Raw genomic sequence first — 26,089 nt, forward strand, 5'->3', positions numbered from 1 at the left:
TGTGTCGATACAAACGTCGTTTTGAGCGGAATTAGATTCAGCGTTTCCATGACCCCATTCACTCCGCAGTGTCAATAGGGATTTTCTGCTGCTGTATCCTCACTCGGTGTGTCCATGGCTTGGAGTTCTATTATTATTATTATTATTATTATTATTATTATTATTATTATTATTATTAATAATAATAATAATAATAATAATAATAAAAATACTAAGCACACTAATATTAAGTGTTACTAGTAGCAGCGGAAGCAGACTAAATGTATACTTTCAGTGGAAAGTATTTTTTTAAACGAAGTAGAAATGAAGAAGAATTCATTACATTTATTACATTCCGTACACAAAACAATGGTTCAAGCCTCAGCTCGAGGTCAATTGATAAAGAAGAATTAAACGCTTTTAATGGCGAGACGGAAAGCGCTTGGTGGAACCCCAGACGGTAAGAACTTAACTTGGTCCGTGGCCATTTGACTAAAAGTTACCTATTATACCACTTAGAAAAGTATCAGAGAGAATAATGCATCGGCAGCAAACAAGATACAAATTTAACAGAAACTGAATATTTAATCTTTTTTATCATTAACATATGAATAATGAACTCCGATATTGTCCCATAATGTTTGCTGAGCTTCTTCCACACCCCCCTTTCCCGTGATTTCTTGTGATATTGTATAATGTGCCCAGTGACACGTCAGGTTCCGGCTGCCCCGTATTACATACGCATTTAACCTCACCCTAGGAGCGGTGCACGTGCCTTTCCCAATAAAACCCATTTTTTTAATGGATACGCATCACTACGGGCCAGCAGGAGCTTCGAGGCAAATTTTAAAGATGCAATGTTATCCAAAACGTTTAAGGACAAAACACAGTTTTTTCCCGTCTTGGACTGCTTTTACTCCGTTCGCGGCGGTGTCTTATTTTTTAATATAAACCAATTTATCGGGTCAGGAACAGGAGAATGGTTACAACTCAAGTTCGGACCTTATAAAAATAAACCTTACGGCACGTAACACGAATAAAGGCGATGTTTTAGTACTGTTCACCGACTGTTTTGGCTTAAAATAAATATATTTGCTAAACACATCCCTCAATGATTATTTTTGAATAATAAATTGAAAACTTCCTTACCCGTCTTTCACCAGACCTTCATGTCTCGTTCGAGTTTGAGTTAACTGGGCCTAGACCTCGGTACTTAATTCAGGAATACTGTGTGAACAATTCCAGAGACATACATGTTAAATTCGTCCTTTAATGCTCTTAAAAGTGCATGATTTGGTTTAGACTTCAAGCCGCTAAAAGGATTTTCAAACATTTTTCCCCTTTGAAGCTGACAGTCCAGCTCCTTCCGTTTTCATTGGAATTATTTACAGTACAGACAGATGCCTGTAAAACTTTATGACCCTAACGCCTAATAAAACTTTACAACGTTTCCTAGCACCTTTCAAACAACGAGAATTGTTTCCGTTTCACAGTCTAAGACGTAGTTCAGGAAAGGACTGGTTTCTGAGATTTTAATTAGACCTTCTTCTGTGGCCAACTTACTCTTTTGGTCAACAATTTAATCAAGGTCCTCCCACCAAAGCACGGTTGACATGTGCTTTCATTGAGAAATTCCATATTTTTTGCAGATGACAAATAGAAATTAATGTTATAGTATAAAAATATACAAAAACGTTCATATTAATGTATTAATAATAATTTATGAAAACAAAATCTGTTAGTTTCCACAGTGATGTGTGTACATCATTCTAGGTTCTGTAACCGGTTAAGTGTTATGTAAAAGGAAAACACGCCGTCATCGATCATACTCAAGAAAGTACTAACAGCAGTATAGGGAAATTGACGTGAGCTTCTGTTTTAGATAAATCCCCTAGTTAGTTTGTGTACATAATTAACCACTGAAACCCCCTTGAAAAGATCCTTTGCATCGTAAGCCCCAACCATCCAATTATAGGAGTAATTCTGCTCAAAATAAAAGACTTCGGGGGAGCCCCTGGGCTCCCGTGAATGAGCACCAAACTTACGGCAAGTTATTCCTTCAAACTAAGCAGCAGGTAGCGATGATTCATTACCTCCTTTTGATTCTCTGCGTATTTTTCATTTCATTACGATCTTCTGGATGCTATTAACGTAAATAAAGAATGAGGGTTTTCGGGCATAGCTTTTGCCAGCCTTTTAGTCCAGTCGCCTTCCTTCGCTCACTGTAGTAGCCTATGTGTTTTTAATGTTTTTTTTTTGTTTTTTTTCCTGGTGCGCGGTAGGAGACATAAGGAGGAAAACTTGACTTACCCCTTCGGCCATTTGGTTGTGTTTTACAGTTCCTGGACGTCCTGCTTCGGAGGAAATAGAGGAATTGAAGAACAAGCGTTCCCAGTTATCACAGAAAGTTTCAAGCACAATTGTAGCAACCTTTTGTTAATTCTTTTCCTTTTCTTTTTTTGCCTGTCTTTTTTTGTACTTCTGAATAAACTTTTGAAGGTTATTATGCCAGTTCCCTCAAGCAGTGACCCTGACTGGCTCACGGGGAACACGTGGTGTCATTAAACTAAGTTTTATGGCTTGACAGAGCTGACAAACCCTCAATATATTTACATCATATATAATCTTAACTGTCCGGAATCGCAGCTGTTGGCTACTCTTATCTGGAGGACAGAGGCTCCGTAGCGTTTAGTGTGGATTACCCTGTGCGTTAGTCTGTATCCTCAATGCATTTGAGTCCGGCAAATGGAACCGCGGAGGCTCAGTAAGATAATCTTGTTTCTTGTGCATTTAATGAAATCACACCTGCCCCAGCAACGCCCACGGGGGTTTAATTAATACTTAAATTTAATATTTCTTTGAGAAATGCTTTCTTTTTCTTTCGCTAATGGATTTCTTTTAGTGTCAAATCTGTCGCTTGTTTTCTTCGATTCTCAATCCATTTGATCCTGTGTCAATTTGACAAGGTGTTTGAACCTTTTGTTTAAAAATCAGCAAACTGAAGGCGTTGTAATGTGATTTCCGGGTTTGTGTATGAATGTGGAAAAGGGAGAAAGTTTGTCGGATGGTTCTACCATTGCATTACCCTCTCGTATGCGTACGTACTTGTCTTTAACGAATGGACTCCACGGCCGGTTGTTATATTCAGGCATTTATTGCTTGTTTTTTTTTTTTTTGTTTGTTTGTTTTACTTTTTGGAAGTTGTGCACTTGCGCTCGCTTTAACTATATTGAAAGGGGATATCAGCACTGTTTGCGTGCAGTGCGGTGTCTAATACGAATTACTTCTGATATAGTTTCAAAGCATCACCAGCTAAATACCCCGAGAATATTATTTAAATATTTTTTTTCAGCGTTCACTGTTTTAGGACGAGACATCAATGAGGAGACGAAGCACCACTAAAGATAATTACTTTTTGCACTGTAAATCAATAACATTAAGTGTCACAGAAATCACACAAAACATCTACTCCCACTTATCCGAAACTACTAGAGTATACATGTAAACCAGAATATATAAAACTTACATGTTGACATGTTGATGAAATAAAGACTAGTAGTGGGCCTATTTTGGTTTTACTACTTTTCCTAATACCACTGTTTGTATATGTGTACAGGTGTGTGTGTGTGTGTGTGTGTATATATATATTTTAATATTCAGATAAGACTAGCTTCTGCTTTCCGTATCCGTTGCTGCTGCCTTTAAAGAGAATGTGGACCATAAGTTAGGGGACTTTTATTCCAAACTCAGGGGAAAGTTTAGCAACACTTTCCCTGACTCTTCGGTCAAACTTAAGGTCAGATATCAAGATAAGAAGCAGCCAAGGCCTGGAGTGAGACATGCTGACACATCTAGTCACGTTTGTCACGTTGGCTGCGCATATCTAGTGCAGGACTGGATCTTCAGGTATATCTGTTGTTCGGGTCCAATTTAGGGCCCCAGTGTTGAAGTTACCACCTGAAAAATCTTAGTACGGGAAAAGCTGTAATTTTATGGGGATGCATGTTGGCCAAGTCATTGAATACGGTGTAATTGAATATAATTAAAGGCAAGTGGGATTTGGTGGTACTTTTAAAAAGGGTAATTTTAAGCTACAATTGAATTTTTCCTTGCAGTACAAAAGGGCCTCATCTTTGATAAGAAATACGCAGTGACACAATGTTCCAGCAGTGCGGAGCGAGCAACCCAGTGTTTCCCTTCAAAGGTCCATCAGGGAAGGTCTTTTGCTGTGTGTCATTTTTATAAACATCCGAGTTTTATCTGATTGGGCAACATGTTGGTTATTTAATATTGTCCCGTCAATTATCATTTTCAATTTTGATTGGATGGTTAGACGCTTTTCATCTGCTGCTTAACTACTTCTTAACTGCTTACAATTATTAAGTCATTATCAGTAAGTTTACATTCAGCACAAACTAAATATGTCTCCATTTACTATATTTCAGGTATGTTCACTGACCATCCCCCATGATAGTTTACAGTTTCATATACTATAACTTAAAATGGAGTTTGATTCATCGCATTTCCTGCTGTCTCTAGTAAACTGTGCTGCTTATCATGCATTTGTTGCATCGGTGGGCGTTTGAACGATCAGCTGCTCTGCGTAGTGAAGTGGGCCTTTCAAACCATCCATATACAGGTATGCAGTGACGCGAAATAGCATCTCCCCAGGTCTGCAGTCGCATGTAATGATCATGCTGTAACAGTGATTGTAATTAATGTTATTAATAAGGGTTATATTGTACATGCATATATTTATTGAAACAACGACATTATTCTTGGTGCTCTTTTTGACATCCGAGCTGGGCGAGAGAATCAAAAGGGAAGCGGAAATGGTGGCTTATAGTTTTCTTACAGAACGGAGTTTTACATTTTGGGAATGCCAGGTAACAGGAAATGCAGGGTAGCTGAAAATCGCTCATGTTCTCATTGACGCTGAATGAAATGAAACATCGCATGAGTTATATAATATGCTGAACACGGAATTTGAAAACAATCCTACAGAAAGTGTCATTGAATCAAATAAACTATCGGGCATTGTTAGCTGTCGGCAGATTGCGGTCTCGTGGCGTCTGGGCCTTTTTATTCTTTTAAATAAAATTAAATAAAAGAGAAGTAGGCTCTGTTTGATTTAGGCAGATCTATGCCCAAAGGGTTCCTGGTTGTTCTGCCCTTGTTGATCCTCAGGATGGCTGGCATGGTAGCTCAGTGGGTAGCCCTCTCGCCTTGCACCTCTACAGTTGCTGTGTAGAATCTCGCCCCTGCTTTGTGTTTGAGTCTGTTGGTCTCCTCATGTTGTACAAGTATCTTCTGGGTATTCAAGTTTCCACCTACAGTCAAAACAAACATAGTTAGAGTAAATGGTGTCTCCAAATTGCCTGTAGTGTGAGAGTGTGAGTGTCGGCCATTCTGTGTTGGGTGTACGCCTTCCTCGTGTCGGCCATTCTGTGTTGGGTGTACGCCTTCCTCGTGTCGGCCATTCTGTGTTGGGTGTACGCCTTCCTCGTGTCGGCCATTCTGTGTTGGGTGTACGCCTTCCTCGTGTCGGCCATTCTGTGTTGGGTGTACGCCTTCCTCGTGTCGGCCATTCTGTGTTGGGTGTACGCCTTCCTCGTGTCGGCCATTCTGTGTTGGGTGTACGCCTTCCTCGTGTCGGCCATTCTGTGTTGGGTGTACGCCTTCCTCCTGTCGGCCATTCTGTGTTGGGTGTACGCCTTCCTCGTGTCGGCCATTCTGTGTTGGGTGTACGCCTTCCTCGTGTCGGCCATTCTGTGTTGGGTGTACGCCTTCCTCGTGTCGGCCATTCTGTGTTGGGTGTACGCCTTCCTCGTGTCGGCCATTCTGTGTTGGGTGTACGCCTTCCTCGTGTCGGCCATTCTGTGTTGGGTGTACGCCTTCCTCCTGTCGGCCATTCTGTGTTGGGTGTACGCCTTCCTCGTGTCGGCCATTCTGTGTTAGGTGTAGGCCTTCCTCCTGTCGGCCATTCTGTGTTGGGTGTACGCCTTCCTCCTGTCGGCCATTCTGTGTTGGGTGTACGCCTTCCTCGTGTCGGCCATTCTGTGTTGGGTGTACGCCTTCCTCGTGTCGGCCATTCTGTGTTGGGTGTACGCCTTCCTCGTGTCGGCCATTCTGTGTTGGGTGTACGCCTTCCTCGTGTCGGCCATTCTGTGTTGGGTGTACGCCTTCCTCGTGTCGGCCATTCTGTGTTGGGTGTACGCCTTCCTCCTGTCGGCCATTCTGTGTTGGGTGTACGCCTTCCTCGTGTCGGCCATTCTGTGTTGGGTGTACGCCTTCCTCGTGTCGGCCATTCTGTGTTGGGTGTACGCCTTCCTCGTGTCGGCCATTCTGTGTAGGGTGTACGCCTTCCTCGTGTCGGCCATTCTGTGTAGGGTGTACGCCTTCCTCCTGTCGGCCATTCTGTGTTGGGTGTACGCCTTCCTCGTGTCGGCCATTCTGTGTAGGGTGTACGCCTTCCTCGTGTCGGCCATTCTGTGTTGGGTGTACGCCTTCCTCGTGTCGGCCATTCTGTGTAGGGTGTACGCCTTCCTCGTGTCGGCCATTCTGTGTTGGGTGTACGCCTTCCTCGTGTCGGCCATTCTGTGTTGGGTGTACGCCTTCCTCGTGTCGGCCATTCTGTGTTGGGTGTACGCCATGTGCTGCATGGAGGAGGCTCCCCCTGATCAAGGTAGATTTTTGGAAGTTGGGTGGTTTTTAACCACTGTTTGCAGACTTTAGATTTTACCCTCTTTAGCACAAGTTACTATTTTTCTATGAATACAGGAAATGAAGCAGGACAAGGCAGTATCAGACAGGCAAGGAGCAGAGGAGTACGTGAAATTTTAACATTTCAACTGGCGTACTTTGAAAACAAACCAGCTTGAATTCCATTATATTATGCTTGACATTAAATTGTCCATTAAGATGCTGGTTTTACTGAAAGATGGATTTAAATTGATTTTACACTGTAAATGTAAACAAAGTTGTAAGCTGTATTACTGTTTCAAAAAACCGAATAATATAATGCGAAACAGGGACTCTGTTTGTGAGATAGATGCAAAGTAGGTGGATAAGAGGTGGATCTCAGGTAAGTGTAGAGCAGACAGAGCAGAAACCGATACAGTAAATGCAGTAATTAGGGAGGAGCTGCAGTTGTTCATATGGAAAGACCTGGGTATGTTCTTTAATAACTGCTTTAAATGTTACGTCAGCTGTCCTCTTTCCATATTCTGCTCCTTTTGATATAATATTTTTTTGTTGGTCCTGATGACCCACCACCAGAGGGGGCACTGCCGGTCCCTGGGCATGTCCTGCTAAACTGGTAAACAAACTACAGTCACATGTGGTATAAGCTCACTTGCCAGCGTTTGATAAAACTCAAGCGTCATTGCATCCACCCGTACATTATAAACATTTAAGAGAGTTCCAGCAGATCTGAATGTCTCCGTGTGAATCTTAATCTTACTTAAGCTTAAACCTGCTATGAGTTCATTAAAGGTTCATTCTTAGTCTGCACATGACTCTAAATCAAGTCTCTGTGAGCAACATTTCATTTCTGCTTACAAGTCATGCTAATTTACTAAGAGAGAACAAATAATTATTTAATATCTGTCCACATATCTAGTGCAGAGTCATTGCATTACCCACCCATTTTCTAACCCCTACTCCTGGTCAGGTTGCCTTTCAGCCCCTCTCAGATGGGGTGCGCCTTGATAGGATGCTAGCCCACTGCAGGGCACGTATATCTACATGCGAACAGCCGTACGCTATGGGTCACTTAGGGACTCACTTAGCCTAACTGCAGGAGATGACTGAGAGTTTTTATGAAGCCTTTTTTCAGAATGCCAGTTTTGCCACAACAGCTCAGTCTCCAGGCTGTCAGCAGCACCCGCTAGAGTTTGTTATTTATCAGCATTTATTAAGCAGCAGGGGTGGATAGTTCAAGTCCAGAAAGTAAAAATCCAGACCACTATTTTCTTTCAACCAACCAAGTTGAGTACTCTATCATTGTGACTCCCTATGCTCAACTGGTTGGTTGAAACAAAATCTTGGTCTGGATTTTTATTTTCCGGATGTGAACTATCCAGCTCTCTTTAGCAGACATATTTGTGGGAAGCTCAGAGCAGGGTCACCTAATGTCCTTAGCTCAAGAGCCCAATTAGAATAAGATCACACTGCCGGCCTCAGGACTGGCAGCCCTCTGATCAGGGACAGAGATCTCTATCCCGCTGTGCTTCCCCCCCACCCTCCTGCCGAATCAGCCAGAACATGCTCTTAGTGACACGTGTTAGCATGCAGACGTGTGTCATGTCTGGCAAGGAACGATGCAGTGATTTAGGTGTGAGTCAAGTGTGAGAAAAGGGGAAAAAAAGAACTTTAAAAAATCTTTAAAAATGTATTCGCTTTTGTATTTTATTAGTACCACTGTCATTGTTTACTCATGTCGTTTATGTTGACTTGGCATAGGACAAGTGGGTATAGAAGATGGATGATGGATGATGGATGATGGATGGATGGATGGATGGATGGATGGATGGATGGATGGATGGATGGATGGAAGATCAGGCAATGCAGGATTCGCCATCATTGTTTACTACATGTGTGTTTACTACACACTGTACATGGGTCGTTATGGGAATCCTGCAGCACAGTTCTGGTATGTGCTGCAGCCTCACTGACGACTTGCAGCTTGATGCCCAATCAGGATTTATGTTATATTCCTTTAGCTAAGAACAACATCAGTCCATCAGCAGCGATAACAGCGAAGGTGTGATTTTCTCATGCTGTTTGTATTGGAGTGGATGTTGGCATTTGTTGAAATGATTTGGGAGGCTACTGCTTCCATCTGGACGTCAGTGCCGGCAGCTTGTCGTGAAATGTTAACGTCAAGGTCGGCTAAATACACTCATGTCATAAAATAGAGAGACCGACGGGAAATGCTCAGTGGTCAAGAGAAAATGTTAAATGATGAGTCATTTAGGCAAGGATGGGTGACACAGAGTGACTTCACTATACAAAATGAATCTTTTGTGTACTTTAATATACAGATTCCTCTGACAAAAATACACCACACATGAGAATATTACAAGTGCACTGGTGTCTGCTGTTTAGAATGCGTATGTTAAAGACAGAGCTTATCCTCTTTCTCTATCATTTATTTCTTAAAGCAATATTTACTGTTGTATGCAAAAAAATCCGTAAGAAAAGATTTGGTACTTCTCTGTTACACAGTAACAAATAAAATGATTTCATGCGATAAAATAAAAAGACAATGATGATGAAGTCACAGCGGTGCAGGAACAATGTAATTGTGTTAATTTATATGATTCTGAGAAAATCAAATAATTAACTGCAACAAAAATGATCGAATTAAAAATGTCACTCAACACATTATCACTCAATAATAAGTTGACACAGCCGCCAGTCAAGATGACACCCTGTCTGTATAAAATACTTTTGCGTGTCTTCGGTGATCTATATTTCATACTATCCTGCTTTCACCATCACAGATAATGCTATAAATCATTATTATAGAGCATTGATTTCACTTTCCAGCTAAATCAGTCATTAAAAATTCATTTTTATATGAAAAATAATCATGTGACTGGAAGAGGTTTGTACTGTGGGAGTGCAGTGAGGGAAGAAAATCCAGTGAGACACATACCTATATATGCATTATTAATGGTTAAATTCAACTGCTTGATTTAGACCCATTGCCACAGGTGTATAAAATCAAATATGCAGTCATGCCCTGCAGCCATGCAGTCAGGTTTACAAACATTTGTGAAGGAACGGATCATTCTGAAGAGCTCAGAGAATTCAAGCATGGTGCTGTCATTGGATGCCACCTTTTGCAATGGGTCAGTTTGTGAGATTTCATCTCTGCTAGATATTCCATGGTCAACTGTAAGTGATATTATTGCAACTTGGAAGCGTTGAGAAACAACAGAAACCCAGTCACAAAGTGGCAGAGCATGTAAAGTAACAGAACGGGGTCAGCGAATGCTGAGGTGCACAGTGCGTAAAAGTCACCAATGTTCTGTAGACTCAATAACTGCAGGATTCAAAATTTCCTCTGGCATTAACCCCAGTGCAAAAACTGCTTACTGGGAGCTCCATGGAATGGGCTTCCATATCTGAGCAGCTGCATGCGAGTCTCACATCACCAAGTGCAGTGCCAAATGTCATATGGAGTGGTGTAAAACACGCTCCCACTGGACTCTGGAGCAGTAGAAATGTGTTCTGTTAAGTGACAAATTGTGCTTCTCTGTCTGGCAGTCTGATGGATGAGTCTGTGTTTGGCAGATGCCAGGAGAACGTTACCTGTCTGACTGCATTGTGCCAACTGTAAAGTTTGGTGGAGGAGGGGTAATGGTTTGTGATTGTTTTTCAGGGGTTGGGCTTGGCCCCTTAGTTCAAGTGAAGGGAAATCTTAATGCTTCAGCATATCAAGACATTTTGGACAAATCTATGCTTCTAACTTTGTGGCATCAGTTTGATGAAGGCCCTTTCCTGTTCTAGCATGACTGTACTCCAGTGCACAAAGCAAGGTCCACAAAGAAATGGTTGGGTGGGTCTGGTGTGGAAGAACTTGACTAGCCTGCACAGAGCCCTGACCTCAACCCCATCAAACACTTTTGGGATGAACTAGAACAGAGAATGAGAGCCAGGCCTTCACATTTAACATCAATGCCTGACCTCACAAATGCTCTTCTGGATGGATGGGCAAAAATTCCCACAGACACACTGCAAAATGTTGTGGAAAACCTTCCCAGAAGAGTGGCAGCTGTTACTGCTGCAAAGGGGGACCAACACCATATGGATGCCTGTGGATTTAGAATGGGGTGTCATAAAGGTTCCTGTAGGTATAATGGGCAGGTGTCCCAGTACTTTTGTCCATATAGTATAGTATGCAAATCCATTGCTGGTAATAATATATGTACATATATAATGTGATGTGCTGTAATTTCTGAGTCACAGTGTCTATAAGAGGTACAGAGAGACTATGGACGAAGTGAACTTCATTGTTGTTGGGGGTAGGGCTGAAACAATTACTTGAATAATTCGATTCATAAAAATCCTTGAAGCAAATTCTCTCCCTCAATTATTTGCTTTATGGTCCTTGAAACTGTCCTGCACAGAGAGCAGTGCACAGATGTACTAAGAGGAGAAGGAAGGAGTGAAATGAAGAGACGAGTGATGATGGCAGAAACGATGAGAAGTTTGGGAGCGTTGCTAGCTGAGATTAGACGAAAATATTGTACAAACATTGTAAAAACCAAATTCACATTATGCCACGTCTTCGGTTGAAATACTCCGAACTTTTGAAGGTTTTCTACCACCTGTCCCTTTCTTTCGCTTCATTCGAGGGTTTTATCAAGCTATTAGCCTCATTTGCTGACTTGTGCAATAAAATTTTGGTTTTCGTGACATGAAAACCAGCATTTGTTTATTCAAAGACCTGTCTGCCAGCTTTCTTTTATTCTCATACATGAACAGGATACTTGTCATCCAATTACTCGATTAATCGTTAAAAAAAAAAGTTCGAATACTGAATAGTTGCAACTGTAGCTGGAGGGTGTGTGCTGGGTGTTTCCTTAGTGATATGAAGTATGCATCAACATTTTAATGATATGTGCGACTCGGAGGTGATGAAACCAGAGGTCACATGCATATATAAAAGGACGGCGCACCGGCTTTCTACAGGTGACTGCTTGAGTAGATGGTTAATCGCTTTCTGCTACCTGCATGGTCCTGTGAATGGGACTTTGTGGAGATTTGACTGTCAAGAAAGGCATTGACAGCATTAGCTTCTGTCTCCAGAAAAGAAATTAGTGTAATTTTTTATGCTTAATATCTTTATAGCTTGTTCAAGCCTTGATATACACTGGGAAAAAAATTCCATTTAAAAAGCAAAAGAAACACAGTCATGCCATGCTGAAGAGTTATTTCACACATGCAGTGGTCAGTTTGGAAGGTTGGGGTTCATTGCTACATCTGAGATATTTATTTGTATCTGTCTGTATTTACTGGTGTATGAAAAGATTTGACATGGACTTTTCACAGCAGAAATACTTCAGTTATAAGCTAATGGACCCATAGTCTTTATTATTGTACCTGATCACAAATCATATGAATAAAACTATTTAAGCTAAAGTCAAACAGAATCGGTTAAGTAGGTGGGTCCACGGCTTTGTGCTTTTTTTGGTTCATAGATTTACATATCGCTCTGTTTCTGTCTTTCTCAATGTCTGAACATACAACCCGCTTGGGAGGCTGTGTAAAGTGTAAATAAAAACAAGATGCAATGATTTGTAAATGATATAAACCCATATTTAATTGAAAATACAACAAATACAACATATGAAGTATTGAAACTGGGAAATGTTATTGTTTTATAACAAATATATGCTCAGTTTGAATTTGATGCCAGCAAAACGTTTCGACAAAGTTGGGACAGGGGCAGCAAAAGACTGGATAAGTTGTGTGATGCTAAAACAAAAGACCTGGTTGAATATCTCCTAACTAATTAGGTTAATTGGCAACAGGTCAGTAAGATGATTGCATATAAAAAGTCTCTGTGTAGTGAAGTTGGGGAGATGTTCACCACCCTGTGAAAGACGGTGGGCAAATAGTGCAACAATTTAAGAATAATGTTCCTCAATGTAATATTGCAAAGGATTTGGGAATTTCATCATCTACGGGAAATAACATCATTAAAAGGCTCAGAGAATCCAGAGAAATCTCTGTACACAAGGGACAAGCCTGAAAACCAATATCGGATAGCCGTGATGTTCAGATCCTCAGGTGGCACTGCATTAAAAACAGACATGATTCTACAGTGGGAATCAGTGCATGGGCTCAGGAACACTTCTGAAAACCATTGTCTATGCACACAGTTCTTCACTGCATCCTTAAATGCAGGATGAAACTCTACCATGCAAAGAAGAAGCCATATCTAAACATGGTCCAGAAATGCCACCAACTTCCCTGAGCCTGAGCTGATTTTAGATGGACTGAGGCAAAATGGAAAACTGTCCTGTGGTCTAACAAATTAAAATTTTAAATTCTTTTTGGAAATCATGGCCGCTGCGTCCTCCAGGCTAAAGAGGAGAGGGACCATCCAGCTTGTAATCGGTGGACGGTTCAAAAGCCAGCATCCATGAGGGGAGGGGGGTGCATTAGTGCCCATGGTCTGGGTAGCTTGTACATCTGAAGATTAATATTGAACGATATGTACCGGTTTTGCAGCTACATATGCTGCCATCCAGACAACGTTTATTCAGAGAAGGCTTTGTGTATTTCAGCAAGACAACGGGAAACTGCATTCTGTGCGTAATACAGCGGCCGAGGGTCTGTAGTGTTACAGTCTAGGTGCTAGACTGGCCTGCTTGCAGTGCAGAACTGTCACCCAGTGAAACATCTGACACATCATGGAACGAAAAATACAACAAAGGAGACCCTGAACTGCTTAGCAGCTGAAATCCTGTATCGAGCAACAATGGGGCAACATTTCACTTTCAGAACTCCAGCATCTGGTCTCCTCAGTTCCCAGACGTTTACAGAATGTTGTTACGAGAAAAGGCGATGCAGGTAAACAAGCCTCGGTCCCAACTTTTTTGAAATGCTGGTCATATGTTTGTCATAAAACAATAGCATTTCTCCGTTTCAACCTTTGATATGTCTTTTGTTCTATTTTATATCGGTTTATATGATTTGTAAATCATTGCACTCTGTTATCATTTACATTTTACACAGCATCCCAACTTTTTTGGAAACAGGGTTGTATGTCTTTAATTATAGTGCAACCATGAATTCATACCTTAGTAATAATACTAATGGACTCCCTGAAGATTTTCCATTCAACATTTGTTTGATCAAAAATTCCCAATTACTCCAAATCTCCATAGCGTAAGATACAGTTTTTTTTCCGTTTACTAATATTTATTTTGTATCGCCCTTGTGTTTATCTGTATGACTGTTTTATTTTTTTACTTCTTAATATGTTTTTTTGTGGTAATACTAATGAAAAATGTCCATTAGGTCTCCTCTTCAGATACTTCTGGCGATATTTCTGGATATAAACAGTGTGTGTGTCTGTGTGTGTGTCTGTCTGTGTGCCTGTCTGTGTGTGTGTCTGTGTGTGTGTGTTGCCATTCCACTGTGTAATATTTATTTTTCGTAAAGTGCTTATCAATTACTTTTATGGTGAGAATTTCAAGATTGAAGATTAACATAAAGCACTCCTTCACCAGCAAGGAGGGCCAGAAAGTGTGGGAGGCAAGGAGCACATGCAAAGTTATATTGAAGCCTATGAGTGATTGGCAAATTATGCCACCGTATTTGTATTTTCCAGTGTACAGAAAACAGCTACATTTTATAGCAGCAACCCATCATTTTCCAGCAAATAACCTGTATTAGGCAAAAAATAAGTAGCTATGAATATATCTATAATGAAGTGAATTATGTTCTCCCTAATGCATAGGCTGATATTTGTGGGCCTGCATTTGCACGCAATATTTCACGCATCCATATTTTGGTCAGTCACTGATGTAGTAAGTAGGGAAACCGGTAACCAGCCTTCAGCAGAAAGGTGTGGCAGAAGTGGATTGATGCTTTTTATTCGATTTATTTTCTTAAAAGATGTATATACTCAAGACATGCTTTATAATGATTTTACCATAGTTTGTACAGTTTTTTTTAGGTATTTCAACAGTTTGCCCTGAAGGCACTGAAAGCTCTTTTGTAAATCTCAAAATTGTCACTTTCTACGTCCCAATCATAAGTAAATCCAAACTGTAGATCAAACAATGATACAAAGAACAATGATATTACAGGCCAGTCTTACACTGTCTTGTTCAAAGGAACCACACAATGGTCACAATCCATCCGACTATCAATTTTCACTAGCTACTTATGCAGTTAAGGTCACATTTTTTAAGAGTCTATCACAGGAATCTTGGGCCATGACGTCCTAAATGAGGACAAGACACCATTACGTCTAAGTCACAGATCAACAACTATAAACCTTTAGTAAGCAAAGGTGAAAAGTAACAGTGCATGGAATTCTTCAAAATGGTTTGGAGGACCCGTTTTGACAGAAAGACTTAATCACTCCCACCCCCCCCCCCCCCCATACACACACACACACAAACACAAACACCCTCACAGTAAATAGAAAACTGCACATTTTCCTTTTTCAGGGCAGCTGTGTGTTCTGTGATGACTACCTTTAAGACGGTCCCTGTTGTAGCACTGACTTGCCTGTTGTGACAAGTAAAAAGCCTGCGGGCGATTTCAGTTTATATGACGATAAGTTTTTTCCTCTCTTTGTACAAAAACAGATTAATTGATAAATAGTCCTCAGGACACTGACAACTATGATGGTTGAACCAATGAAAAACAATTTCAGGCTTATGCCAGCAATGGAAACATCGGTGTTAATTCTTCTTCATCCTCTTCTTGGCAGTTTATTACTTTGTGGCGATGTGGTGATGGGACGGCTTACACGTAAGCTCTGTCCATACAAGTGTCAATTTTCCGTCTACGATTGTATTAGTGGGGAGTGGATGGGATGTACAGTTAACGTGTGTATGTTATGAACGTATTATTTAATGTATATAAGTGTGTTTAGCTCAAAGGTGGTCACCTGGGGAAGTGCAATGGTAATTTGCAAATGACGGTACCGTTGGTAGCAGAATATGCTACGTTGCTATATACGGATATTTTCCTGACAATAGTAAAATCTCAGAACGATTCTCCAGCAGAAAGAACACATGTGGTGTTTAGTATTACTCAAATAAAAAACATTGATTTTGCATTAATATACACCAAAATGCGCGTGATTTTTACATAAGTATCAAGTATAGCATATATGTATGATTACACACACATAAAGACAAATACTGTGTATTTGGAAAAACAATAGGGGTTACTAGTTTCAAAAAAGCAGAATTAAACATTAAATTACTAATAAGGAGTTCATTTATCCTGTTCTACATTATAACTTGCAATTGAACTAGGCAAAAGATCTAAATAGCATCTTTGTGAAGACAAATTTCATCGCTGTTTCCTCATCAATAACTCCTTGGCAGTGAACTATTGGAATGAGTCAAACACGAGGGGTGAAATGCGGGTCAGGCTGTCTAACTAATATTGAAATGCTGCTACAGAAAGACCGAGAGAATTTGATCGTGTGTGTGTCTGTGCGTGTGTTTTGCGTCACATTTGCATGTATTTCCCACAAAGAAAGAAAAGCTTCTGCATTTAGGTCAAGAGCTGGCCAGCGTTGATTCTCAGTGCACAATGATCAGAATTTACTTGGACGAGCCATTAACTCTATGGGGGCGGCTCCTTTAATGTTACATCCATCTTTCTTTCTCTCTCTGTCTCTTTTCCTTTGTATCTATCACTGTATGTGTGGATCTTGTGTGTGCGTGCGCGCGTGTGCGCGCGCCCGTGCGTGTGTGTGTGTGTGTGTGTATGTATATATGTACCCCTACAAAAGGTTACCGAACGGTCAATATGGTAATGAAGAGAACAATGAACCTACGAGAATAATGGAAAGTTATTTTTCATTGCCACTGTCATACGGCTTTTTGTATTTTCATTGTCTTTTGCTTATATATTTATATGCGAGAAGCCATCTCAGATTTTGGGATGGGAACGACGTTGAAAGCGAACACGTTGTGCGGGGACCGACGCAGCGACGACCCGCAAACTTGTGTGTTTGTTAACATTCTCCACATTTAATTAAGGGGGGCTTACGTCAAAGTAGATTCGAGTTAAGGCAGAAAAGTCCCATTCCTTAGTTAGCCTGATGTGTTTAGTTAGACCCGAACCTCGCCTAGCATTGTCCGTCTTCTTAAAAAAAATAAATTTTATATATATATATATATATATATATATATATATATATATATATATATATATATATATATGAACAAAAGCGTCGAAGTCGGTGACACAAAGTCAATAATGCAATAGCATGGCTACTCTCAAAACGTGTATTTGTTTATTTCTGCCGGTGCATCGTCAACACAATATAAGGGGAAATAATTGGGAAAACGTGATTTTGAAATATCTAATACTGAATACAGCTTTACTGAATAGTGAACGTTGTCGGTTTTCTATGGTTAAAAGATTTCAAATTTACTAATAAGATATACCAGGTTATTTTTATTTTTCGGTATTATTGTGGACATTTTATTGTAGTCAGAACTGTGGCTGTATTCTGGTCAATTCTACGAATGATAAACGAAATTCGTTATTAATTAACGTACACCGAGATGTCATTAGCTGAAGGTGAATTTAATTTTCTAGTATCTGCCGTGGTGCAATATCTATAGTGTAGCACAGGCAATTAGGCGTGGAGGTTAGCAGCTGCGCTGAGGCCCACAGAGGTACAGGGAATCTCCATCGCACGCGGTGTTTACTGTGTGACATTCTGAGGCTTTTCCTGCGGATGCAAAGGTCTCAAAAATCCTAACAAAACATCAATATTTATAATGATCCCGCCCAAGCGGTGTTTGCCTGTAATGATTTTACTGTGATCTCTGTGATTTAATTATCTTACAAATTTTCTGTATAACCGAATTTGTGTTAATAAAAAGCAATCACAAATTTGCAAACAGGGAAACGGATTGTTTCAGTGGCATTTCGGGGATAAGTCATTCAAGTCATTTTATTACGTGTATATAGGCACCATTTACTAATGTGTTCCAATGTAATGTTCATAGTGACACTTTAAAGCAATACAATACCGAGAACTGCATGAATACACAAACTGAAGCTGTCGGTGAGAAAGAAAAATGGGGAAGACTAGAAACCCCGTAAAAAATCTAAGAAATCACGGGTCATTTCGAGCGACGGATTTACAGCTTTTACAGCCTAATAAAACTCAGAAAACGTGCAGCCAAGAGCTCTAGATGTCAACACACGCGGATTTACTAAATAAACTAAAGTTTAAGTGCCGTTTGTATTATAATTCAATAAAATATGAGCAAACAATTGTTGTTTATGAAGTGAAGACGTTCCCCAGGAAGGTTTCGTTCCTGCGCTTTCCTTGTGAGTTTTCCTTGGACTTAACTTTTTAAACTGATATTTCACGTATTATTCGTTTTAAAACCAATATATTGGTGGTGAATTTCTAATATCGTTATATTAATTGTGAATCATAATTCAAACGCAAAGTGATGTGACGTTCAGGTCATTGTGATGTATTCTTCGCTACCTAATAAATTATATTGGGCTGAGCTACGAGGTGCTTCTTTTCATCTTATGTAAGTTCGCTCTACAAATGCGCCTGTCTCATTACCTCATTCTCAGAGGCTCAGCCTTGTTTAGGCTTGGGAGATCGCCCGTTCATGCCCATACACACGACTCAGTCCTACCGAAACCACGCTTTGGAGACTCTTTAATATTTCCTTACCACCCACTGTATTTTGCAACGTACTGGAAATAATTTGCCATATCACCCGAATAGAAACTGCTACGTGTGTATCTATAAAAACGTTTGAAATTGCAATGCATTGTTAAATGGCAGGCACGAAAAGCACGTAGAGAATACAAAAAGTGGGTACGTTTCGAATAAGCATTTGGTTCCTTATCCGGGGACCACATTACGCGCTTCTATTGGACAATTGGGTCACGTGGTAAAAGTAACTTTACAGGGCCGTTCGCGAGTAGGAGGGCTTTATGGAGCAGAAAAACGACAAAGGTAGAAAAATTATTTTTCACTCCAGAAATTAATGATCATGAGCTCGTATTTGATGGACTCTAACTACATTGATCCGAAATTTCCTCCATGCGAGGAATATTCGCAAAATAGCTACATCCCAGACCACAGCTCTGAATATTACAGCCGCACGAGGGACACTGGCTTCCAGCATCACCACCAGGAGTTGTATCCTCCGCAAGCGACGTACCAGGAGCGCCAGTATAACTGTGCAAGCATCCCCGAACCCGAAGCCCAAAGGGGGCATGAGGTACCACATTCAGGGCACCTGCTTGTTGGGAAAACGCAACCATCTCAGCGTGAGCCCCCAAATTTACCCACGTCACCTTCTACCACACCGTCTGTGCCCTCCACCTGCAACCAAGCCGAATCGGAGCATCCTAACATCACAGTGTCTTCCAAACAACCCATAGTATACCCATGGATGAAGAAAATTCACATCAGTACCGGTAGGCAACTTGTGTGTCTTTTTTACTCTCCCTCTCCCGCGCTCTCCCCCTCTCTCTCTTTACTTCTATCACCCAGCCAGTCCTTGCAACGGTATGAGAGAAGCCTTTGAAATGACACAATTGAGGCGGATTTACGACTCGGCGCTGGTAATTGCACCCACCATAAATTTTATAGCTGTAGTGTTGGTGTGGGCAGCTCTATTGCCATGTGGTTTTTCTCCTTTCATGTGTGTGTTAGAGGAGAGACGGGGGAAGAGTGGACAATAAAGACATTTAAGTTTCGGGACACGTAATAAACGATTTGGTGCTTTTTTCGTTTGTAAAATCATATTTATTGAGGCGGGCAAATGATACAATGAAAGATCTTAGGTTGTTGCGTAGGAGCTGTGCTATCCCCATTCTCCGTTGTTATCCTTCCCTTTAACGTTTCAGTTCATATAAAACCTGCTTTCCCACCTTCCTGCTTATTCCTATCTTTTCCTATTTTCGTTCTACCTTTCCCCTTTCTAGTGAACGCCAGTTACAACGGAGCAGAGCCCAAACGGTCGAGGACTGCTTACACTCGTCAGCAGGTCTTAGAATTGGAGAAGGAATTCCACTATAACCGCTACCTAACTCGGCGAAGACGCATCGAGATTGCACACTCCTTGGTTCTCTCTGAGCGGCAGATCAAAATTTGGTTTCAGAATCGCAGGATGAAGTGGAAAAAAGATCATAGGCTGCCCAACACTAAAGTCAGATCCTCAGCTTCTACAAGCACATCCTCCGGGTCCAAAACGAGCTCATCAGCCAGCACAGTGGCGGCCGCTGTGGCGTCTAACATGGTGGTAGTCTCCGAGGAACTCTCCAGGGTGGCCGGAGTCGAACGAGAATCGGAGGATATAACAAGGTTATAAGACAGAAGTTGACTTGTGCGTAAAAGGGTTTGCTTATAGTCCACAGTTATATAAAATGCATGTTATATAGCATGGATTAACGCGAATACCAATAAATTGTTTACGCTGTACTTCAGGATTTATTTATTTAGAGAAATAGTAGAAATAAGCTGTTTTTTCTTGATCTGTTTGGAATCAAAAGGGGAGCAGGACAATTGAGAGAAAGGCTATTTTGAGAGAAGGAGTCCGTGCTTGTACTGTATATTTTGTCTAGTTCAAAGCGCAATTTTTAATTTATCTAACAGCAAGATTAGAGAAGTTTCGGCCTTTGATTTATATGTAAGTTTAATTTATTTATTTAGATGTAAAGGGAAAGCTGGAATGGACTGGGCTTAATTCCTAAAATAAACAGGTTTTAAAATCTAAAAAAGTAAGCACTTTTGTGGTAATAATGTTGTGTTTTAGATTCAGTAAACTATCGTTGTGATGGTGTATGTGTGGTAATAATAGTGGTCAATAAAACGGTTTTGTACATTTGGGTCACTTTCGTCTATTAATTTTCCATGTTGGGTGATATATCGGCTTGTTTACTAATAGCATCAGCCAAAAATATGAACATAGACGTCTATAGGGACTTGCCATTCAAAACGAAAGGCGGTGAATAGTGATCCCTTCAAAAAGCCCCAAAATTAGTCCTTTCACGGGAAACTATTTTGCCATTTAACCCCAACATCCTTCGGCTAAAACTAAACTGGAAGCATGTCATAAATTCAATATTCGTAGAAGGGCAGCATTAACATTACTGGCACAATGGGTTCCTTCTTAACTGGTATTTTACACGTTGTACATACATACGTTTCATAATTCACGTACATAATCTGAAGAATGGTGAATTGCTTTAAACGGCATCCCCTCTTCTTCTTTTTTTTACCTTTCTGTCTATAGTGATGTCACGGCATCATGGCTTTCGGACAGCGCGCTCCTCAGTACTATTGTTGTTCGATGATGTTGTCTCTTCTTTCCCCCGGCTGACGTCCACTTCCGTCCATTCGTGACATGTTTACACTTCTGTCAATGGGGTGCTTTCCAAATCAACAACAATCACTGCGCGTTGTCCGGTGCCTCGTCTTCCTGCCGTGTTAAAAACCGCAACTTTTTAGGACTGCTGAGAGAATTTGCGTACTTAACAGGTCTTTTTTGTGTGTTGCAACTACATAATTTCCATATACCTTGTATGGTACAGGGATCCGGGGCCCTCTTCTTGACGTACTAATGGCAGAAACACAATGACGTCGAATTTACTGCTTACGGTCAGATTTAATTGAAAATCGATTAGCCTGGCAAAAGAGGGGGAGAAGGTGTAATTTATAAGAAACATTATATAAAAGAAACATTATCAGTCCTCTCACGGCAATTCAGCTTCTTGGTTTGCATAACCTTTAACTGGCTGGGATTGAAAAATTTCTGGGGGAAATTCGAAATAGTCTAAATCACCAGACAATGTAAGTAAAGACAAACCCACTGTCATAAGATGGGGTCTCTGTTCACAGACATTCTGATGTTTGCGTCACTCGTTTTGGTTTCGTAATTTTGTTTTTGATTCAACAAATCTATTATAGCTGTTCTATCTTATTACAAGTCATTTGGAAGTTTTTTTCTTTACACATGAATTGTTATTTCAAGATTCATTATTTAAAAACACCGGTTTCAGTTTACATCTGAAGAGGCCTGCAGTAGGCAAATAACATACAGAAAAGTGTGTGTGTATATATATATATATATATATATATATATATATATATATATATATACACACTCTACAATTCGCTGTTCGTTTGTGACTATATATAATATGAGATAGGCCTATATATACACATAGACCTATATTTGAAATCGCCGCGTTTTTTTCTGAAAAATTATTTATTAATCTTTAGTAATATGCCTGTGCTATCGGTGAATTATTTTAACAAACCTATTAGATTGACGTATGTCAAAATATAAAAAAAATGCTGTTTGTTTTTTAATATAATAACCTGCAACAAACTACGCCGAACAATGTAGTGAGTTGGTTTGGAATGCATGATCTTTTTGTGACACGTGAACATTTCAGTTCATAACCGAAACTTTGTTTGTTGGACTTCAGTGAAATTTCATGCATTTCATTTTATGAAACTCGCCCTAATGACAAAAATACTTTAAATTTATCTTGAACCCAGGTTAGTATAAAAGTAGCTCCCCAAAACAATTGTATGGTGAGTGACAAAGCGTTGTTTCCAAAAAAATAACTTATATTGCAATAGAATTTCCACTCTCAGACGATTTTAATTTTCATACTTATGTAATTGTGGCGGTCTCAGACAAAATTACTGTTTCACCACCTGGTCGACGACAAAATGCTTTAGAAAATAATTCAAAATAAACGCTATGTATAACTAAATACCCTAATCCGATATTTTGACTCGGTGATTCAACTTAATTATTTGTAGCATAAACAACAAACACAGAGACTGTGTTTTTAAATTTTCTTCTTCGGTTATAGCGCCCGAAGCGCGTGGAAGCATGCAGGCCAGAGAAGAATTCCAAACCCGTTCTTTTGGCGGACACCAGAGAAATTAATGTGCCAGCGACGGACCCCCACCCCCCAGCATACACACGCATAGACACAGACACAGACGCGCAAACACACACACAGACACACACGGACCACGCTCCCCATCCCTTTTCGTTCTGTCGCTTGTGCGTTGTGTGACTGAAAAGGTACTTTATTACGCCGAGAAGGCTGGGTTCATGCCGGGGGCAGCTTTTCCGTCACATTGGGCTCACTTCAGCCCGGCTGGCCTTTATAACCCTGTGACCTGGCTGGTACTCTCAGTATGTTCTTACTTTTTTAGCTGTCCTGTTTCCCAGTCGTTTTTGTTTGTGATTGGAAGACTATACTATAAAATGTAAGATATAGGCCTAATATAAGTTGAATAAGTAGTTTTAGATGTGCACAAGAATCTTACATCTTTTCCTAAATCTATCAGATTTTATCGGGAAAATAAATTGTTCATAATACAATTGTTCAGAATGGCAAATTCTGTTTATGAAGATAGTAAAGCGATACCTGCCAAATGGATATGGATGTAACTGACCTTTGAGCGTTTATTGTTGTTCAGGTGTTGGTCTGCAACAGACTGAGGAACCAAGTCTTTTACTTTATTTATTTACCCGCAAATCACATTAATGTAGTTTATTTCTATGCTCTCTTATTTGTGAATGGGTAATTAGAAATTGCTCTACTAGTTTCATGTGTCGTGGAGTGATAATACATTACGTTTAAAACGTGTTAAAGGTTAGCAGAGGTTTTACACAATGGTTTAATCTTCCTGTCTTGTAAACTTGTGTCAGAATTAATGTACCGCAAATATTAATGACATAGGTGATATTCTAGCTAAATGTTCTGTACAGAGTCATATAACGGTATTTCACTTCTGTAAGACGGAATGACTTATAACCTACGTATCCTTATATTTTAAAATGTATTTTTTCATTTGAGAGTTAAAATAGGCCTACTTGAAGGACTGAATTAAGGCATACAATCAAACATCGATGTCAACACAAATTTTCAGTTTCGGTTTCACTGAATGAACTCTGGTGCCAGTAATGAAAACTTATTACATTTTGAATATATGTTCGTCTTAATTTTCATTGTAGTTAAATGTTTTATAACACGTATATCCTCCCATTCTCAAACCGCTTATCCTGATGTGGCTCGTGGAGATAAGAAAAAATAGACATTTCAATTCGGTTAAAATGTCATTGCAGCTCACGTACTGCATTTTTCAGCAATTTCGCCAAAAAAAAAATATTTTTGCGAACACAATTCTTCGTTTCAATAGAAATATCGGTTACCGAAACGAAGCATGGCTATAAATGGTCTCAGTGGGTTATCTTCTGGAAACAATTATCACGTATATTAAAATTCTACTTATATGACGTATTTTTGTATGGAAAATTATGATGAAAAATATATATTATGACAAAATATTTAAAACAGCGAAACAAAACAGTGCATGACACTACATAGAGTAATATATACATATATTAAAAGTTTTTATAAACATACAGTGAATAATGAATGAATGGAAATTTTTTTGACAGTCGCTATATATGCACATATGCTTACATATACAGTATGTATTATATATAATACACATACAGACATACTCAAAAATTCGAAATTCAAGAGCTGTACCAAATAGCCTGCAGTCGAATTAAAGAGCCAATTGTTTACAGCTTCCTTTCATTTTTAAATGTAACAATAAACTTAAGCGAAATATGAAGAGTTTTCACTGATCAAACAGAACGATGAGATTTCCTTTTACGCCTTATAAAGTGTGATTTTTGGAATGGGAATGCATTTTGATCCTCTATAACAATCCAGGCTGTAAATTCAAAATATTCTGAATAAGATCTAAATAAAATAAATCAAATACTGAGTTCACTCCTGATAATGACCTCACAGCAGATTTAAGTATTATTACAGTATAACAGAGTGAGGGCGAACTGACCAAATTGTGTATGAAATTCTTATGAATCCGAACCTACAGCTCTTCGCCCTGAGAATTTCCATTCAGAATTAATTAAATTAAATTATTGTTTTCGGTTTATATAATAATTTCAAGCTAGGTTTTGAAGAAACAGATGTATCAGCCTGTATTACGATGCAATGTATAAGCAGATGCGTGACTGAGACAAGCATGTGTTTTAATAAAAAAATATGTGAAGTAGAATATTTAGAGAGAGAGAGAGAGAGAGAGAGAGGGAGAATATATATATATATATATATATATATATACATACATACTGGCCCGCGACCCTGAATAGGATAAGCGGTTAGAGAAAATGGATGGATATATTTCCTGGACTTTCCACTCATGTCTAAGGTCATATGTAGTATGTAAAACGACGTAACGGTATTATATCAATAAAAGTTAATGGCATACATTGACAGCAGGAAGTTCATATGGTGCACAAAAATATAAAATAAAAAGCAAAGAGTAAGAAATGAAAACAGAAGGTTGACACTTACAAATTCACAACTAATCTGAGTAGCTATTATGTTGATTTAAAGTTTCCTACGTAAGTTAAACTAGCTGATTCTCTTCTGCTGTGTAACAGGCAGGTCGGGTGAGACCGCATGTTTTGTCTCGAACCGAAAGGCTTTCGGTGGTTGAGGACGTCTGCTCAGTGTAATTCCTGTAGAACATTCCGCGGTAGAAAACTGATTTATAGTTCTTACGTTTTTTTTCCGCCCTCCCGCCTCTGGGAAAAAAATTCAAACACCCCAAACGCCGCCAAACTGAAAGCTGCTTTCTAAGCACGTTGAGGAAGGTGCCACGGTCAGCAACCTAACTACTTAATAAAGACCTTGGTCATAGTGTCTAAGGTAATCAGACAGTGTCACGTTTCTGAAAACTTGATCGTACCTTTCGCTTCAAAGTATATATGTTAAAAATATGCGTATGATCTGGAACTTGGAATTTCAATATAAAGTTAAAATTTAACAAAAACACGAGTGTACGACACAATGTCTATGGCAATAGACATGGGAGCTTGAAGTTGAAACCAGGGTCACGCAGCCATTGTGCAGGAACAGGGGGCGCCCACATTGGCTGAAGTGGCATGTCATAAATCTGGCCGCTCCTCCATTCAAAGTGGCCGCGTTCTCAGCAGATGTTTGTCATCCTTCCTGGGTGCGACTCTCTACGCCTGTGCGTCTGTTGAAACGGCCTCTCGCTTCCCCAGTCCCCAAACCTCCGGTTTAATAAAGAACTGGGATATCTTCGAAACAAAATTAACACCTAATGGTGATTAAGATGAAGGGACAAAATGGGTTCAACTCTGAGGGGCGCTGACTTTAACTTAGGAAAACGACTGGAACTTCCGCGCTTCAATGCATATCTCGCGGTAGCTACGAATTATGTTCTTCCACCCCTATAACCTTCCAGAGATACCTTGCTTTCTATAAGTGTTTATATATTATATGTTGCAATTCACTCAATATTACT

At 39.9% G+C, this 26,089-nt stretch overlaps 2 protein-coding genes across 2 annotated transcripts; both read left to right on the plus strand.

The window, feature by feature from the left end:
* The first annotated feature begins 4,811 nt into the window (after positions 1 to 4,811).
* Positions 4,812 to 10,259, plus strand: LOC125723516 (keratin-associated protein 10-7-like). The gene is made up of 4 exons (XM_049000164.1): positions 4,812 to 4,865; positions 5,372 to 6,312; positions 6,369 to 6,664; positions 10,255 to 10,259. Exons 1-4 carry the CDS (start codon positions 4,812 to 4,814, stop codon positions 10,257 to 10,259), a joined length of 1,296 nt encoding a protein of 431 aa, XP_048856121.1.
* An 8,020-nt stretch (positions 10,260 to 18,279) lies between these two features.
* Positions 18,280 to 20,899, plus strand: LOC125723532 (homeobox protein Hox-C4a-like). Its single transcript, XM_049000209.1, has 2 exons — positions 18,280 to 19,161; positions 19,672 to 20,899. The coding sequence occupies exons 1-2, from the start codon at positions 18,726 to 18,728 to the stop codon at positions 20,055 to 20,057; spliced, it is 822 nt and encodes a 273-aa protein (XP_048856166.1). The 5' UTR covers positions 18,280 to 18,725; the 3' UTR covers positions 20,058 to 20,899.
* Positions 20,900 to 26,089: the final 5,190 nt, after the last annotated feature.

Source organism: Brienomyrus brachyistius, unplaced genomic scaffold (genome assembly GCF_023856365.1).
Source record: "Brienomyrus brachyistius isolate T26 unplaced genomic scaffold, BBRACH_0.4 scaffold50, whole genome shotgun sequence".
NCBI lineage: Eukaryota > Metazoa > Chordata > Actinopteri > Osteoglossiformes > Mormyridae > Brienomyrus > Brienomyrus brachyistius.

Bases quoted from the DNA above. Each gene is read 5' to 3' on its own strand.
- LOC125723532 (XM_049000209.1), top strand. From the start codon at position 18,726: ATGATCATGAGCTCGTATTTGATGGACTCTAACTACATTGATCCGAAA. The intron at 19,162-19,671 runs GTAGGCAACTTG...TCCCCTTTCTAG, and splicing joins GAAAATTCACATCAGTACCG to TGAACGCCAGTTACAACGGA.
- LOC125723516 (XM_049000164.1), top strand. From the start codon at position 4,812: ATGGTGGCTTATAGTTTTCTTACAGAACGGAGTTTTACATTTTGGGAA. The intron at 4,866-5,371 runs GTAACAGGAAAT...GTAGTGTGAGAG, and splicing joins TTACATTTTGGGAATGCCAG to TGTGAGTGTCGGCCATTCTG. The intron at 6,313-6,368 runs GTGTCGGCCATT...CATTCTGTGTAG, and splicing joins GTTGGGTGTACGCCTTCCTC to GGTGTACGCCTTCCTCCTGT.